Source organism: Mobula birostris, chromosome 12, assembly GCF_030028105.1.
Source record: "Mobula birostris isolate sMobBir1 chromosome 12, sMobBir1.hap1, whole genome shotgun sequence".
NCBI classification, from domain to species: Eukaryota; Metazoa; Chordata; class Chondrichthyes; order Myliobatiformes; family Myliobatidae; genus Mobula; species Mobula birostris.
Genome location: NC_092381.1, coordinates 95,773,150 through 95,791,239, shown reverse-complemented (window position 1 = coordinate 95,791,239; position 18,090 = coordinate 95,773,150). Strand labels below are relative to the sequence as shown.

Genomic DNA, 18,090 nt, shown 5'->3' with positions numbered 1-18,090 from the left:
AAATCACTGCTTTTTGAACAAAAACACGCACAACTGACGCTGATGTAAAAGCTGTTTGTTGTAAGTAAGGTGTAATATCTAACGACCACACAAGTGCACGTGACTGATGCTTGTCAAAAATTTGTTTGGCGACAAATTAAGAAAGGGAATCACAGCTATTTTCTCAATTAGCTTTTGTTCTATGTATTTTCCTCTGCCATTCCCAGTAACAAATGTCAAATGAAACTGTTGTTTGTTCTCCCATCAGGTAAACGCGATGATCTGGATCAGCAGGGACAACTCAGTCTCCTCTATCTTGTGATGGTTGCAGTTGGGATCATCATTCTTATTCTTATCCTGGGTGTGGTAGCAGCCAAGCGCAAACGCAAACTCGGCCCACTCTGGTTCCCAGAAGGCTTTACACTCAAGAAGGTTGGCAATCGGAAGCGCAGAGAACCTGTGGGGCAGGATGCAGTGGGAATGAAGTAGGTATTGTTGGTGCTCAGTGTGGGAATGTGGTTATATTGTACAGATGGGTTTCTTTAACTCTGTAAATCACAGTGCCAGTTTGCTAAAGTACTGCCACTTGAAATAGTGGCACTTACTCGTGCGAATACCAATGAATTCAGGGTTCCCACGTGAATGTAAAAACCACAAAAACTCTTCTGACAGTCTCCCAGCAATACGCCACCACGGGGCTCTCTGCAGACTCTGAAGGTGGAACAATGTGCCTGTTGAATTTTGGTGCTGCTTTGGAATTTGCTTTGAGCCATTTGTTTGAATGGTGACGATGGGCCACAGAGTAAAACCTAAACCTAATTTACAGGTTTTATCATCATTATTTGTCTGCTCCATGTTTTTAGTTATTTAGAAGTGTTTCTAAGTGTTTGTTGTTTCTCATTTTAATGTTTCTGAAGACTTGACACATTCTGAAGCAGTGTGGAAACCTTGGGGACTTGAACAGGCAGGAAAGCTGCAAGTGTGGCACTGCTTTCTTGTCCTCGGTGTCTGGATGAGTGTGGTGGGTGTGGCCAGCCTGTGTCATGCGTGTTTTGAGGCCAGACACCTCTGCTTGCTCTCTCTGATTTCTCCAGCTGTGATACTAGCCTTGCAGGATCTCTGCTAGAATGCAACCAGTGAGCGCAAGTAACAGGAAGAACAGCCAGGCCATTAGCATTAGCGAAGTATGAATGGTAGCATTTAGAAATAGGTGATTCTATGGGGCAGGGAAAAGTGGAAGTGGGTATTTGTGAGAAAAATGGAACATTGAGTATTGGTACAAATAAATCCCAATGTTCAGATGTTGCCAGTCAATTTCTCCCAGTAAAATGTTGCAAACTTTCTTTTTTGTTCATTGAATAAATGGAGGATATATGCATTTAAATGTGACTGAAGTTGGTCTCGGTCACAGAGTAAAGTTGGCACCAGGTTTGTTTGACAAGGATTATTTTCTTCATTTTTGTACTGTTCAGTCTTTTAGGGTTTGTTATTCCTGAGTAGTCCCATCATTCCCATCCCACTCCCCCCATTTACTTCACTGCAACTCTCTCTCTCTTCTCAAATCCCATATCCCAAACCAATGTTGTTGGTAGGTGAGTTGGACAGCGTAATCACCCCCAGTGTGTGGGTGAGTGATTGAATCCGGGCAAAGTTGATGGGAATTGGTGTAAATGATGTTCAGCATGGAATTAGTGGGCTGAAGGGCCCATTTATCCTGCTATCCACTTTTACTGGGGTTAATTTCCCACCATATTCTATGTGGTTGGATGCAATATGTTGACCAATCTATAATGCAAACCAAAATGTTGCCCTCACACTAGCCTACATGACGAGCACTTTGTACCCTGTGAGCTGTGGCCACTTGGATCCCTTCTGTGGGACATTGTACAAAGAAAAATAGGATGTGCTTGAAAGGAGAATGGGTGAAGTTGAGGAATAAATAGAAAACTTCATATTTTGTAGGACCCTCCTAAGCATGTCTGTGAGCTTAATCAGTTTGGTTTTCATATTCCTTCCACTTAGACTGCAGCTTCGGAAAATTCAAGTTTTGATTGTCTGTGGTGGACCTGCAGTGCTCATGATTGGCCGAGCGCCTTACTGTGTTCAGGTCTGAGTTTTCAGCTGAAGCACTGCCTGTTAAGCCATGCATGATTGCATCTTGAAATGGTGTATTATTTGTTTTCTATGCAGTGCACTAGTGTGAGAGCTCAATGAGATCAGACGTTGGCTGATAGCTTTAAGTTGTGTCTGGACAACCTCTGTCAAGGTGTGGAGACACAAGAGACCACGTGTGTCTGGAATGTGGAATAGCAAACAATCTGCTGGACAAACTCAGTGCGTTGAGCAGCTTATGTCAGAGGAAGGATAAGTTAATGACTTGGGTGAAAATTGTGCATTGGCTTTGACCTGAGATGCTGACAATTCTTTCCCCTCTCTTCTCAAACACTAAAATATATCTATCTATCTGTTTATTTATTTATTTATTTAAACTGATGTTTCCCTCCAATTGGTCTTGGTGGTCTGGGTGCTTTTGAAATCCAAGGGCTACCTGCCCCCTGTCATTGTATCAAAATTAACGTAAAAGGTTTGCTTTGTATTTGCTTAGGAATCTATCAAGGCCAGTGCCTGATGTCAGCGTCTGTGATGACAACCAGAATGAGCAGTGGATGGACGAAGGAGGGCCAGAGGCAAAGAAGGTCAAGGTGGGTTTGCAAAGTCAATGGACAGACATTGGTTGAGAACTTTGTAGTGTAGTGGTCCGCCAACCTTTTTAATCCCAAGATCCCCTACCTCAGCCTTAGTGAAAGGCAAGATCGACCTACTAAATCAGTTAGTCACATGCATGCGCACCGGGCAGAAAAAACCGGCAGTAAAACCCCGCAATCCGGAAACAACCTCTTTACAAACAGCTTTCTGTAGCGGGAGTACTGCTATATTACCATTATCATAATTAGTATTACTTATTTTTATAATGCTCACATTACAACACCTTTAATTCTATGTTTCATTATTTAATTTTATTTCAACATGAAAAATAAATGAATAAAAATTGACTGTTGCACTCAGTGTGATGACTGGGGCTGAATACTTTCTGCTAGTTCCCTGAAATTTGGCTCATAACTACAGACAGCCAGTTTGAGATGGTCTGTGAGGTGTCTGTCAGTAAGACAGCTCCTGTACTTAGATTTCATAATTTTCATCTGTTGCAGCACATTGCCCTCGCAAACCTCCTGACAGACTGAATATTTGCATGGACAGTTTCCTTTGTTAGACTGAATGTTGAATCTGCCATGTTTTTCAGGTGTTTTGTATTGGTAAACTGTTACTGAGACATTAGTATAAATTTCAGAGGTACGCAAGATAATGACACCACTGTTTTTAGTTTCCCAGTTATTTACATTTGGGGAATGTTGGAGTTTAAAGGGGGAGAAGTGTTCTAATGTGAGCATTATAAAGATAAGCTAATACAAATTAGGATAATGGTAATATCGCAATACCCCCACTACGGAAAGCTCTTTGTAAAGAGAGGTTGCTTCCGGGTTGCGGAGTTTTACTTCTGGTCTTTTCTACCTCAGCGCATGGCGGAGGAGCTACACACACATGCGCACTGGGCAAAAAGAACGGAACTAAAACCCCGCAACCTAGAAACAATCTCTCTTTACAAACAACTTTCAGTATCGGCAGTGTTGCTATATTACCATTATCCTAATTAGTATTACTTATTTTTATAATGCTCACATTACAACAGTATTTGTGTATTTATTTTTCATTTTTTTCGGGATCTACTGGGAAAGTCTCAAAGATCGACCGGTTGGCAACCATTGCTGTGGTGTAATAGCAGTGGTGCCTTGATGGATGGAAGTGATAGCAGAGCAGTGCAAGTCTTTGTACCAGACCAGGGCGGTTGTAAATGGATCATTTTTGCTTGTGTCATCTCAACATTCAGATTAAGCTGTCCAACCCCTGGTCTCTCAGTGCACACATTTTCCAATAATGTAGTGATGGTCCACACCTATTGATCATGTCAGGGTATGGTGTTGGTAATACTCGACAGAGACAACCACTGGTGGTCTGGCTCCCAATGAATAAATTAAACACGCCTTTGTGTCTGTTGTGTGACGGTCACCACTCAATGTGTAATCTAGTATATCCAGTGCAGTCCCATCTGACTGGTGCAGCGTAGCGGCTCCCTGATTACTAAGGTGTCCCTGAGTTCTCTTGCTCCTGAGAAAAGTCTGGAGTTGGTTACAGAAACCTGTTCTAGATTTGATTTTCCATCTATGCTCCTCACACTTTGATTAAATGTGTTGCTGATTTGCCATTTACTTGGAGTTTACTACACAGTTACCAGACATTTGTCCCAACAGTTGCACGATCGAGTACTCTTCACAGGAACTTCTCTCCAATATTTCTCATGTCCAATGTTACTTTGTACCTCTTGTATTTTCCCTTTATCATATCTGGATGCTGTGCTTCAGTTGCTCTTTAAATTCATTGTAACTTCAGTATCTCCGAGCCACAGTGCTGCTAGTTATCCATGGGGTCTGTTCACGTGTTGATAACAGACTCCCTCTATTCTTCACAGACTGAAAATCAGGCCCTGTTGTCTGAAAATAAAGACCAGGTGGACCATCGACCATGGACACAGCAGCACCTGGTGGCAGCCGATGTCCGGTTAACACCATCGCTAGCGCTGACACCACCCCAGGGAGACCAGGATGCCAACTGTATGGATGTCAATGTGAGAGGTCCAGGTATGGACAGAATCACTTGTTGTAAAACCAACGAGCAATGTTTTGCATGTTGTGCCTAAGATTTATGGTTTATATGCTAATACAGGTCCACAATCCCTTATCCAAAATCCTTGGGGCCAGTTGAGTTTCGGCATTCAGAATTTTTCGGATTTCAGACCCCCCCCCCCCCCGCCATACCGAAAAACACGTATGCTCAAGTCTCTTATTTAACCTGTGTCAGTGCAGTGGACTTTAGGACCTAGCGGCACACCAAACCTACACACGTCCTCCTGTATACTTTAAATCATCTCTAGATTACTTATAATACCTAATACAATGTAAATGCTATGTAAGTAGTTGTTATACTGTATTGTTTAGGGAATAATGACAAGAAAAAAATTTATTTCCATCAAAAACATTTACTAGGACAAGAGAGCACAGGTTCAGGATAGACGGGCATCCATTTAAAACAGAGGTGCAGAGAAATTTCTTTAGCCTGAAGGTGGTGAATTTATGGAATTTATTTCCACAGGCAGCTGTGGAGGCTAGGTCATTGTGTGTATTTAAAGCAGAGCTAGATAGGTTCTTGATTGGACACGGCTTCAAAGATTACAGGGAGAATGTCGTGGAGTGGGGCTGTGGAGGGCAAAAATAGATTAGTCATGATCAAATGGCAGAGCAGACTTGATGGGCCAAATGGCCTAATTCTGCTTCTATGTCTTATGGTCTTTGGTCTTAATAAAACAAAAATATACAGCTTCAAATGAACCAAATCAAACACATGGTAAATAACTTATTAGAATAAATGTAGAACGTCACTGTCACTATAAAACTTCAGCAACTTGTCTTTCTGTTTGTTTAAATCGTATACAGTGGTAGTTCCGACACGATTTTCTTCAGTAAGATGCCGCACAGACACACCACGATCAAGTTTCCGCAATAACTCCACTTTCTGCGTTATTGATAATGATAGATGCTTCCTTCTTTTTCTCATTGTTACTCATTAGGGGTATCTGCAGCTCTTTTTGACATTTTCAGTGAAATTAAACACAAAGTCAACAGTGAACACAAAATATCAGCGAACAGCAAATGCACGTGTAACCAGTATGTGTGCTGAGCCACAACTGATGTCTAGCGGCCTCTGCTAGTGCTGCCACATCACACCTGAGTGACGTCAGCTGTTGGCGAAAAAGCTTCGGTTTTTGGAGCTTTTTGGATTTCAGAATTTCGGATAAAGGAATGTGCACCTGTATTTCAGATTGGTAATTAAAATATACATCTTTATGGATAAGCTTTATCGATACTCCAACAAACTTCAGAGTGATCAAAGGGTTGAATCTGTTGACTGGATTTTCCCTGACATTTCTAACTATCAGCCTGAGGTGTTAGGAAATGAACTCTAGATCTTTATATGTCATTCCTCAATTTAGTAATTAAAATAATACATGTATTGATTCCAAATGGAAGAGGACTCAGAAGCTGTGAAGTTGCTATCAAAGTACTTTCTACGAGAAGAAAATCGTGCAAGACAGGTTTTACAAGGATTATGGAACAAAAATGATACCAGTACCATGAAAGATTATTTTGGGTTGGGTTCCTGGAAAAGATTACCTGATGCCTTTAAAATTATGAAGATATTTAATAGGATTGAGGTGATGACATTTCTACTTGTGATTCAAACAAAAACCAAATACTCACTCAAATTCTATACACAGATGTCCTTAGAATGTTAACCTTCATACCATATGTTTTAGTTGAGGTGAAACAAAGAGAAGAACTTGGGAAACTTGGTATGTAAATATTGGAAAAAAAGAGTGGAACGATATACTATTTGGTTAGATGAAGAAGGTAACAGGAAGTCATAATCCGATAGATCAGTTGGACTAAATGAGCTGCTTCTCACCTGTAAAATCTTTGTATTATGGTCATCTTTTTGGATGTCCATCAGTCCCCATGTTGATATCATATGCTATTTTGATCCCAGATGGATTTACGCCTCTTATGTTGGCATCGCTGCGTGGTGGTGGGCTGGACACGGGAATCGAAGTGGAAGAAGATGTGGAGGACTCGTCGGCCAACGTCATTACTGACCTCATCTACCAGGGTGCCAGCCTTCATTCCCAGACCGACCGGACCGGGGAGACGTCCCTCCACCTGGCAGCACGCTATGCTCGGGCAGACGCGGCCAAGTGCCTCCTCGATGCGGGCGCCGATGCCAATGCCCAGGACAACATGGGTCGGTCGCCACTCCATGCAGCTGTGGCAGCCGATGCTCAGGGGGTGTTTCAGGTGGGTAAGGGCAGCCTGTTGTAGGCAGGGAGCTGATATAAGGAACACTGGAAAATAAAAACATTTTATCTAGGGGTGAGGAGGAAAAAACCCATGTTTCTGAATGATGTTGGAGGGGAAGCTCCCAAGTAGCATTGCTTTATGTTTAGTGTTCCTTCCTTCCCCTGTTGCTTGATATGACTGTTCTAGTTGCTGAATGTTCCAGTTTGTGATGCTAACAGCCAGAAGTTTCTTGTGTTAGCTTGAGAAGTTGTTTGTTAAGTTTGCATCTTTCTTGAACCCAGATATCCAGGCACACTCGGGAAATATTGAAGGCAGTATTAAATCCACTAAGTGATGGAAGCAAATGAAACTGCACTATTCATGTTTCCCATCTTAACAATTCACCCAATTCGAAGTCTAAGTGGAGCTTGTATTTATACAAATTGCATAACTTTGAGAAAATGCAGCTGTGGAAATGTTGATTTGAATGTAATTTATCCCTTGTTAGAAAATCATGGAAAATGCAGTATAATTTTATGAAAACAGCTCGAGTCAGTAGCAAGTAACTGCATAACTAGTGGTTCCATATGCTGCTGCAGTGTAAGTGTTGAGGGCAATTTTACAGATGGATGTTAATGAATTAAATCAGTCCCTGGTCCCTGAAGTAACTGTTGAGATGGATCGTAAAATCGGTGAGAAGAGTGGGTGGTGCGTCAGGACCAAGGGAAGGGTGCACAAGTTGTTGAAGTGATGAGCTGCATTCACCCCCTCTCTTGATACAGATTCTTATTCGGAACAGAGCCACGGACCTGGATTGCCGAATGAACGACGGCACCACTCCTCTGATCCTGGCTGCACGCCTTGCGGTTGAGGGCATGGTGGTCGAGCTGATTAATTGCCACGCTGATGTGAATGCCGTGGATGACCATGGTAAGAGAAGCATGGGATTTGAGGAGAAAGCTACAGGCAGCATTTCAGAAACTGTCTATTGAAGTGTATTGGCCAGGCACACTAGCCATTTTGTGGTCAGTGATGAAGAATCAATGTAGCCATGTAATTTTTACTGATGTTAATTGAGAGATAAGAATTACGTAGCTCTTGCTTCAGGTGCATCCATCTGAGAGTGTTGCTGGGGCTTCAGATTAACATCTTGCATGGAAGGTGGCAGAACAGCGTTAGCCTGAACCTACAGTACTTGGACTAGGTGTCATTTGGTGACTGTCTTCCCTCTGACTCAAGGTCATGGTTGAAGTCCTCTCTCCAGAGATCAGACCTCAAATATGTAGGCTGATGCTTCAAGCCATTAATTGGTAATTGTTTTCATATTGACACATTCTTCAAGATGCAGTGAAAGGCTTTTGGTTTCCAAGCCAATTGGACAGATCATTTCATACTTAAATCCATGGAGGGATTACGAGAAAGGGAAAACAATAAGTGAATTCAGAATAAAGTGTTACAGGTACAGGGAAAAAGTACAGATCAGGCAGACAATAATATGCAAAGGACGTGTTCTACATTGTAGATATCAATTTGCAGGCAACATGCTAAATAATGGCTCAGTACACAGTCTTTGCTCATGAAAAAGATCCCTTGGCATCTTTGGTGTCACCAGGATTATTGGCAGTCAATGACATGACTTCAGGAGTTAGTTGCTCAGGGTGTTATCATGACCCCGTCCATTTTTAACCACCTCATCCAATGACTTTTCCTTTAGGTCAAAACAATGAATGTTTGTTGAAAATTGCAGAGCATTCAATCCCTATGGTATCTCATCGGCCTACTCAAGCAAGCTGCAAGGTCTGACAACGTGTCATGCCCATTAAGATTCAGGCAATAATGGAGCGTCTAACCCAGCTCCCTTTGGCTTTGAACAGAATTGTAAACACAGAATCTCCATTCTTAGTGTTCTGCGTGGGTAGTGGTTCATGAACTCATGAGCTGGGTATCCTCCAGATAGATTCACCCCCTGCCAATCTGAATCTTTCCTTGCCATCTGGAAACCTCATGCCAGGCGCATGACAGAAATTTCTCTGCTGGACCAAATGAGTGCAGCGAAACCCAGAGAGCAATAAATTGACTGCTGCATTTTCTACCTCACAGCCATGACCACAAAGCTTTTGCCTTTCATGATTAGGCCTACCTGTGTCTCTAAAAGTTGGCTAGTTGCCGAGCCCTAGTTTGCACCTTTTTCTCACATTTTAGATGACCCCTTGTACTACTTTGTAAGCAAAACAGCCTGTTACGTTGGATTACTGGTCCTGCCTGTAAGACTGCAAGTTCCTTCTCAGCTGAATCCCCCTATCATCTGCTCCATCCCTTCATTCCAGTTTTTTTTTCATTCTGGCTATCTCTCCTCTACCTTTCAGTCCACGTGAAGGGTCTCAATCTGAGACGTCACCCGTCCTTTTCCCTCCACAGATGCTGGCTGACCTACTGAGTTGCTCCAGCATCTTGTTTGGTTTAAAAAAAAAGAGCATTTACAAAACTCTCTTGCACCTACTTGAATCAGCAATGCTGATAGGAGTATTAGTGTAATCCACTGAAAATAGGAAATGCAGTTGGAGTGAAAGAAGACACAGTATAAATTGTTCTCGAGGAGATTGAGTAGGGTAAAATTGCAGGAGAATGGAGTCCACCAGAAGTCTCATCCCGGGTTCACAAGATACCTGGCTGTTGTTCCATCATGCGAGGTCAAAGTAGCTTCAGACTTGGCACTGTTTTCTGGATGGAATTGCCTTTAACACTTTGCTTTGATGTTGTCCAAACAGGTAAATCAGCACTTCACTGGGCAGCAGCTGTAAATAATGTGGATGCAACTCGGGCCCTGCTAAAGAACGGAGCCAACAAAGACATGCAGGACAACAAGGTAATAAAATGTCTCTGTTAAAGCCGCCTCCCCTCCCGGTTTGGGTATTGACAGCGAGTTTAACCCAGCCAAATGTGGAGTGTTGTACTTCAGGCCAGCAAAAGTAAAGAGACAGTACACAGTTAATGGCAAGATCCTTAACAGGGGAACCTTGAAGTCCAAGTCCATAGCTCCCTGAAAGTGCCTACGTTGTTTGATAAGGCTGGTAAAGTATGCTTGCTTCCTTAATGAATCAAGATATTGAGCTCAGGAGTCATGAAATTATATTGCAGTTTCATGAAAATATATGAAACTTCATAAAACAGTCGCTTTTGGAATATTTCACTCAGTTCTGGCTGCCCTGTTATAGGAAGGATGCCGAAACTTTGCACAGGGTGCAGATGATGCTGCCTGGGCTAGAGGGCATGTGCTGTAAGGAGATATTGAACATACTTGGGTTGCGCTCCCTGGAGCAGTGGAGGCTGAGGGGAGATCTGATAGAAATTTATGCAAGGCAGACAGTATCCTTTCCCCACGGTCAGAATCTCTGATGCCATAAGGCATGCGGTTCAGGTGAAAGAGGCCAAGTTCAAAGAACATGTTCAGGGCAAGTTTTTTTACGCAATGTTTGGTAGGTGCCTGGGATGTGCTGTTTGGGCTACTGATGGAGGCAGATATGATAAGGCATTAATGAGTAGGGAATTGAAGGAATGGGCTTTGTACAGGCAAAAGGGATTAGTTTAGTGGAGCATATTAGTTTGGCACAACGTGTTGTACTGCTGTTCCTGTGCTGTACTGTCCCAACACATTCCCATGCTGAATTCTGCAGGTTCCTAATGTGCCATTCATTCCCTGTCAGTTGATCCCACACACTCCCATTAGTCTGTGTCCTTGTTCCAGCTATCAGCATAGACCATGGATGACTGGATATTTCCCAACTGTTTGAAACCTTGCCTGATCACCCTCCACTCCCATTATTATGACAGTTTTATCCCCCAAAATCTCAACAAATCACTTACTCTGAATCAAACCTAATCTAAACCCCCTCCCTACCCCATACGCACACACACCAAACTACACCTTGCTACAATAGGCCTGCTAACGGGGTTTTTAATGTGGAGTAGAAGGCTAAGAGAAAGAATGCAGGCCACAGCTTACCCTTTCCACATTCTAACAAACGAGACATTGGTCAGGTAGGACCACAATATCAGCACGACTTACCAATTGGAGTAAGTTTGTCATGTGACTGCCAGCCTTTGCCCTTGCCCTCATCCACACTAAGCCCCCCCTCCCCAATATGAATAGTTATACGGTAATACACAGTTGTTGATGCATTTTCTATTTTGGTACTAACTTACCTGAAAGTTTGTGAATCAAATGGCTAGTGGTCACTCCTCCTCCAGCTGTTGGAAGGACAGTGTTGAAAACCCAACATATGATGCTAGTTGAAATTGGGTTGATCCTGGAATACAGAGGGTTAATGTTTGGGGTTTTAAATGTTTTGAATAAATAGCACTTTCCGTAAGTGAATCAGAAGTCTGAAAACAGCATCTTTCACTTAGTTTTTGCAAATATAACTGAGCCCATTTTGCAAAATAAATCCAGTTTAATGAAATTTATATTCAAGCCGGAAAAAAAGCCGGAAATTGGAACAAGATACGAGAATAGTTTAGCTCATGGTGGAGTGGCGGAGCAGACTCGATGGGCCGAATGGCCTACTTCTGCTCCTTTGTCTTGTGATCTTGTGACAGAAAACTCAAAACATTTCTTCACAGTATCGCAACTGAGATTCAGGCAGCAACTGTGGAGGAAAATGGGCAGTCAGCACTTTGACCAAAGACCCTTCATCAAGATTGGAAAGAAAGGACCGGTTTAAAAAGATGGAGGGAAAGGGGTGTAGGAGGCGCTTACATGTGGTAGGTGGGTCCAGGTTGGGGGGAGGGGTTAATAGGCAAGTAAGGGAGCAAGTCTGGGTGAGCACATGGTCAAATTGAGCAGCAAGATCTCAGAACAGGAGTAGCGACACAGTTGCAGAGAAGAGGAATGCTTCTTCATACCTTGAAGAGACCTCACAGTGGAGCAGCAAACTAAAGACAATCGCGACTACGGATGCCAGAGTCTGGAAAAACCTGCTGGAGATTTCAGCATCCGCAGCTTTGAGTGTCTCCAAAACGGAGATCCTTTGCTTTCCTGTGGATGATGAATTCTGCCTCATTTACATATAACAAGCCTGGATTTTTAAAAAAGATTAGATTTTCATGTGTAACACACACAAAATGTTGGAAGAGTATAGTCGACATTTTGAGCCGAGACCCACTTTTTCTTTCTTCCATGGCCTTCTGTCTTCTCCTTGCCCCTTCTCCAGCCCTGAATCTCTTTCACCAATCAGCTTCCCAGCTCTCCGCTTCACCACCTCCTCTCCAGTTTCATCTATCGCCTTGTGTTTCTTCCTCCCTCTCCACCCCCCCCCCCCCCCACACTGACTCCTCATCTTTTTTTCTCCAGTCCTGATGAAGGGTCTCGGCACGCAACATCAACTGGTTACTCTTTTTCCGTACATGTTGCCTGGCCTGCTGAGTTCCTCCAGCGTTTTGTGTGTGTGTTGCTTGGATTTCCAGCGTCTGCAGATTTTCTCATATCTGAGATTTCATATATAAACACCAAACTCTCTTGTTCTTTCTGCAGGAGGAGACACCTTTGTTCCTTGCTGCACGAGAAGGCAGCTTTGAGGCCACCAAGATTTTACTGGACCACTTTTCCAACCGTGACATCACAGACCACATGGACAGACTGCCCCGGGACATCGCTCAGGAGCGAATGCACCACGACATCGTGCAGCTGCTGGATGAATACAACCTGGTCCGGAGTCCCCAGGGCCTGGGTGGACCCATGGTGGGCCCTACCATGTCCCCTGCCGCCTGCCCAACCAGCAGCTCTTGCTCTAGCCTCAAGCTAACCCCCACGGGCAAGAAAGCAAGAAAGCCGAGCACAAAGAGCCTGGCTCCGGGTAATGCCAAAGACTCCAAGGAAGCAAAAGCCAGACGGCGGAAAAGGTCCATTGGCAATGGTAAGGAGACCCTTGTGGAGAACTCGGTGGCTCTGTCACCGGTCGAATCACTGGAATCTCCGCACACCTACTTGTCCACCACATCTCCACCCCTACTTGCATCGACAGGGGTTCTGCAGCAATCACCAGCAGTATCTCTGCACCCTTCGATTCCAGTACAAAGCCAACTGGCGATGTCCTTCTCAAACCTGAGTGAAATGAAGGGTGTGAATGTGGGCTCCAACTCAGTCCTGAGTCAGGTGCTCCCCTCCATGTCGCACTCTTCCATCGCTGGGCAAAGCTCCAACCTGGAGCTGTCTTTGGGCCGGGTCGGACACATGAATCCGCAGCAAGATTGGATGAATCGAATGGGAATTGTCACCTCCCAGTATAACCCATTACTGGGTGTCCTGCACCAAGTCTCCAATTCGTACCCCAACATCCATCAACAGAATGGGGTGTTGCAGTCAAACATGCCTTCAATGCACATGACCATGGTCAGGGAGCAGATGCCACAGTTAATGACCTACCAGCCTATGAATAGTAGCACATCACAGCCAGCAATGCAACAGAACTCTCAAATAACGCCACCACAGGGGCAACCTTACTGCAGCACCATGGCGCCAGTGTCCGTTGGGAGTATGCACCAGATGCCCGAGATCGTCCGGCTGCCAAACGGCCAAATGAATAACTCCATGGTATCCACAAGCCAAGAGGGCCAGGCATCACAGATCACCCTGCCGGCTTATCACAAGCTGCCGAGTTCCGTGCAGATTGACAAGTACCCCACTCCTCCGTCTCAGCACAGCTACGTCTCAGCGACAGATAACACCCCGAACCACAACATCCACCTCCAGAGTGAGCACCCGTATCTGACGCCCTCCCCCGAGTCCCCCGATCAGTGGTCCAGCTCCTCTCCACATTCCACGTCTGACTGGTCTGATATCACACCCAGCCCAGCCCCCATTGGGCAGCGGCCGCAGGTCTCACACATGCCCGAGCAGCAAAGGGGCAACACGCAGGTGTTTGCTTGAGCACATTTACCAAGCTGAGGAGAAGAAACAATCTGACTGCTTGAAATAAAGGAAAATTAATTCCTTGAACTTCTACCTGGGAATTTTCCTTCACTGTTGTGGGGAGCAAAGGACAAGAATAGAGAAACTGTTCCTGTTGAGTCTAAGATCGACTCTTTTGGACTTGAGAAATATCATATATTGTTGTGCTTTTTGGGGGTTTTATTTATTTTAATCACTGTCACTGCCTGTTTCCATGTCTTTATAGCTCAACCTTTTTAGTAAAACTCCCTTTCAGTAACACGGTCCAGTGAAGATGAGCTTGGCACACATAATTGCCACCCTCTATGCTGCCCTTCTCCAATGTAGAGGGCACACTAAGCTAAACTTGGCACTTGTGTTGCATGGTCAGTTGTGACGCCAACACCACTTGGCAGATCTTGACACTGCAACTTCGAAATCCAGTCGTTGAAGGAAATGCATCTTTGTTACAGCTTTTGTTTTGTTTTTGGGGCTGGGGTGGGAAGGGAAGGGAGAGGGTAGATGCTGTCATGCTGTAATCCTGTAGATCAGACTCCCCTCCATTGCTAGTTGCTGCTTGTTGCAGCACTTGTATTCTGAATGTAGTGCCTTAGCGTTAATTTGTACCAATGCCTCCTTTAGCCTGCAACATCAGAGCAAAGAGTTGGACCGTTGGGATATCATTATCTGCTTTTATATTAATTTTTAAGATCAGATAGGCTTACATTTTTTAACCATTCCTTTGTCGTGCAAGTCTTCTGGAATATAACTTTTCCAGTAAATCCATTACTTGGATTCACCAATAGATTCTTGGCTTCATTGAAGAAGCAAACTTAAAACTTGATAACTTCAGTACTATCTGCTAGGTTTTGGTCACGGGAGCACTTCCTCATTAAAAATATATTATTTAAGAGAACTCCGATCATGAATTTGTCTTTAGCTGCAGCAATTTGTCAACAAGGATGTAATGACAGGGACTCGTGGTGAAGTAAACTTTTTAGAATGTATTAGTGCAGTGGGTTGTTGGGGAAGATAGTTCCTGATCTGAGCACTATTGTTCTCTAGACAGTCATCTGCAAGGCTCAGTGTTTAGCAAAAGAACTAGCTTCAGATCTGCTAATCTTCTACAAGGAGTAAAATGTCTGGGTGATTAATTCCATGAATGTGATTATGATGCATTCTAGTTTCCTGTATCCTTGTTAAGATGTTGCAGCTTTAGAATGTACATAACAGGCTGGAAGCTCAAGTGAAGTGATGGATGGTGTATAACATTAAGATCTTTCTCTGCTACAATAAGAAATTGTAGTTCATAGTCTAAAAATTGATGACTGAAACCTTTGAGGGCAGTTGTCTCAATCTACCTACCCATGCTGCACAAGGAAGTTGTATGTGTAATTTCTGCAACTGGCTCCATGCAGGATACTTTCCTGGTCTGCTGACATTATGTCACATTGACCTCTAGGCTGATGAGAAGGCACAATTAGCAGTCAGCTTGATGTTACACTTGTTCCAAAAGTGCACAATCCTGTCAGCCCTCACATTGGTAAGAGGTATGAGCAAAGCCCTGGGCTCCAGGAAGTCAGAGACCTCAACCCACGTTTCCCAGCACATTCAGCTGGCCTTGGATGACATCGACTCTGTTTGAGTCTCCTTTCTGAAGTTTGTTGAACAAATCTTGCCAGTTTTTGAGTCTGAATTAATTTCATTTATTGTTATGTTTTAACCACTTATAACTTTTTCCTCAAAGATTTATACTTTATACTAAGATGAAGAAACACAGTGTTAAATTGAAAGCTTCCACATAAAGAAGCAAAGTCTTGGGAGTTGCAACATTTCACTGTAATTATGAAACACAGAGAAAAATCTAAAAACAGTAATTTTATGGATACTTGGATTCTTTCTCTTTTTGCTGATTGATAGGTTTGAGGTAGAAATCACGTCTCTTGGGCTTGTTCTACTGCTGCATAAGATATTCAGAGCCTAGTCTTTATCATTGAATAAGTTTCATCTACTCCCTGGAGTTTCAGAGTTCTTTCATGACTCATATTGTCATAATGTATATTATTAATTTTTGAGAGAAAAAGTTTGGGTTCTGTATTTTCTGTGAACTGTGTGCAGATAGAAACCATTAAAATTCAGACACAAAAGAAAACATTGGAACGTACTTTGAGAGGAAGCAGAGGGTTTCTGTCAGGTATATCTCACCCGTTGGTCTAAGAATTGTTTGTGACAGATCATAACTGGGTCAAGTGATGTATGCTGTTGGAAAGAAAGATCTTCAACCTCTGGGACTTGCCTTTCATACATAGCACCTGAAACAGGTTATAAAAAGACTTCCTGGTTACATTTTGAAAAATGTTTTAGCACTAATAAATATTTCTATTTTTAGCTTGTTGATCTGAATTGTAAGTTTGTGTGACTGCCAGCCTTTGCCCTTGCCCTCATCCACACTAAGCCCCCCCTCCCCAACATGAATAGTTATACGGTAATACACAGTTGTTGATGCATTTTCTATTTTGGTACCAACTTACCTGAAAGTTTGTGAATCAAATGGCTAGTGGTCACTCCTCCCCCAGCTGTTGCAAGGACAGTGTTGAAAACCCAACATATGATGCTAGTTGAAATTGGGTTGATCCTGGAATACAGAGGGTTAATGTTTGGGGTTTTAAATGTTTTGGATAAATAGCACTTTCCATAAGTGAATCAGAAGTCTGAAAACAGCATCTTTCACTTAGTTTTTGCAAATATAACTGAGCCCATTTTGCAAAATAAATCCAGTTTAATGAAATTCACATTCAAGCCGGAAATTGGAACAAGATGGGAGAATAGTTTAGCTCATGGTGGAGTGGCGGAGCAGACTCGATGGGCCGAATGGCCTACTTCTGCTCCTTTGTCTTGTGATCTTCTGAAGCAGTTGAATGGTTTGTTATGCCACACTAAACCAACCTTGTACAATTTTTTTTTGAAGTACAACTATGCCCAAGTAACTTATAAATCTTTAGGCTATTTAAGGATCATTCACAGTCTTCACCCTTTGATTAAATTCTATTACAGATGTTTTACCCCTCAATGGAATGTTGCACTTTAAGTCTGTGAGCTAACCACTGAGCTCCTCAGACTGAACAATCGTCAGAAGCTTCATGAGAGAACAGCCTAGAAAGATCCACTTGTTTTATGCTGTCCACTTCTTTGAAAGTGCCAATTGATTGGTAATCAATGGATTCCTATTGTTGTAATTTTACAATTATCTTCCCAGCCGATATTTTTCCAGGATTAGAAAGAGAAACTCTAAATTAGTGTAAAGAGAGTACACACAGAACAGAAACATTTTAACAAATCATTTTCATTCTGCTCTGAGTTCATGTGTTTGTAGTCACAGTACATGATCAGTTTTTGTCTAGTGCATCTCCAACTTGCCGAACTGTCCTACCCAGCATATATGTTCCTTCCCCCTCAATAAGTGTGAAGTAACTCCTGGCCTTTCTCCAAAGCAAGCTAGAAATGTAGATGTCTGGGTGGTAGATGGATGTACTTCGTACCGACAATCACATGACAACTACACTGAAACTACAGAACCAACGGCCTGTGAATCACAAGTCAGATCAATTAATGTAAATAAGCTAACCTTATATGACTTTGTATCTTTTACTGTCAAATCGATATGTACTAAAAATTTTTGCTATCTCATATTAGATGAACTATTGAATACATCGAACTAGTGGATGGAATACTATTTTTTAACTTTTACACTTAAAAGCTTTTCATGAAAAAGTTGTTTGAAATGAATTTTTACAGAAGTATTTTTTAAGATTGTGATTTATACATGAAGTACAAAATGTAACATGATAAATGTTTAAAATGGATATCCATCTGTCTTTGTTTGGGAATTAATGTGTCCCATTTGTCTGCATACGGAAGTACACCTATAAACCACGGATTGGTATTAAACAACAAACCTCATTCACTGTCCTTTGAATAATTTAATGATGAGGCATAGTTCTGTTGATAAGGTAGCTTCCCAAGACATCTTGGAGCTTGCAGACTAAGATCTCACTGTCAAAGGGAACAGGAATAAACCATCCAAAACTGTTCTGTCATAATTTGGATCATGATGGATTTGCATTTTGATCTAATGTTCCTGCTTTTGATTTGTATTTCTTCACAATAAAAACATTCTGCTCA

At 42.7% G+C, this 18,090-nt stretch overlaps 1 protein-coding gene across 1 annotated transcript in view; it reads left to right on the top strand.

The window, feature by feature from the left end:
* LOC140206132 (uncharacterized) overlaps nucleotides 1-18,090 on the top strand; it is a 189,587-nt gene extending 171,497 nt beyond the window's left edge. The window contains exons 28-34 of the mRNA XM_072274341.1: nucleotides 248-464; nucleotides 2,585-2,681; nucleotides 4,565-4,733; nucleotides 6,697-7,001; nucleotides 7,766-7,913; nucleotides 9,752-9,849; nucleotides 12,514-18,090. Of these exons, the coding sequence (XP_072130442.1) occupies nucleotides 248-464; nucleotides 2,585-2,681; nucleotides 4,565-4,733; nucleotides 6,697-7,001; nucleotides 7,766-7,913; nucleotides 9,752-9,849; nucleotides 12,514-13,908 (2,429 nt within the window). The 3' untranslated portion in view covers nucleotides 13,909-18,090. The remainder of the gene's footprint in view (nucleotides 1-247; nucleotides 465-2,584; nucleotides 2,682-4,564; nucleotides 4,734-6,696; nucleotides 7,002-7,765; nucleotides 7,914-9,751; nucleotides 9,850-12,513) is intronic.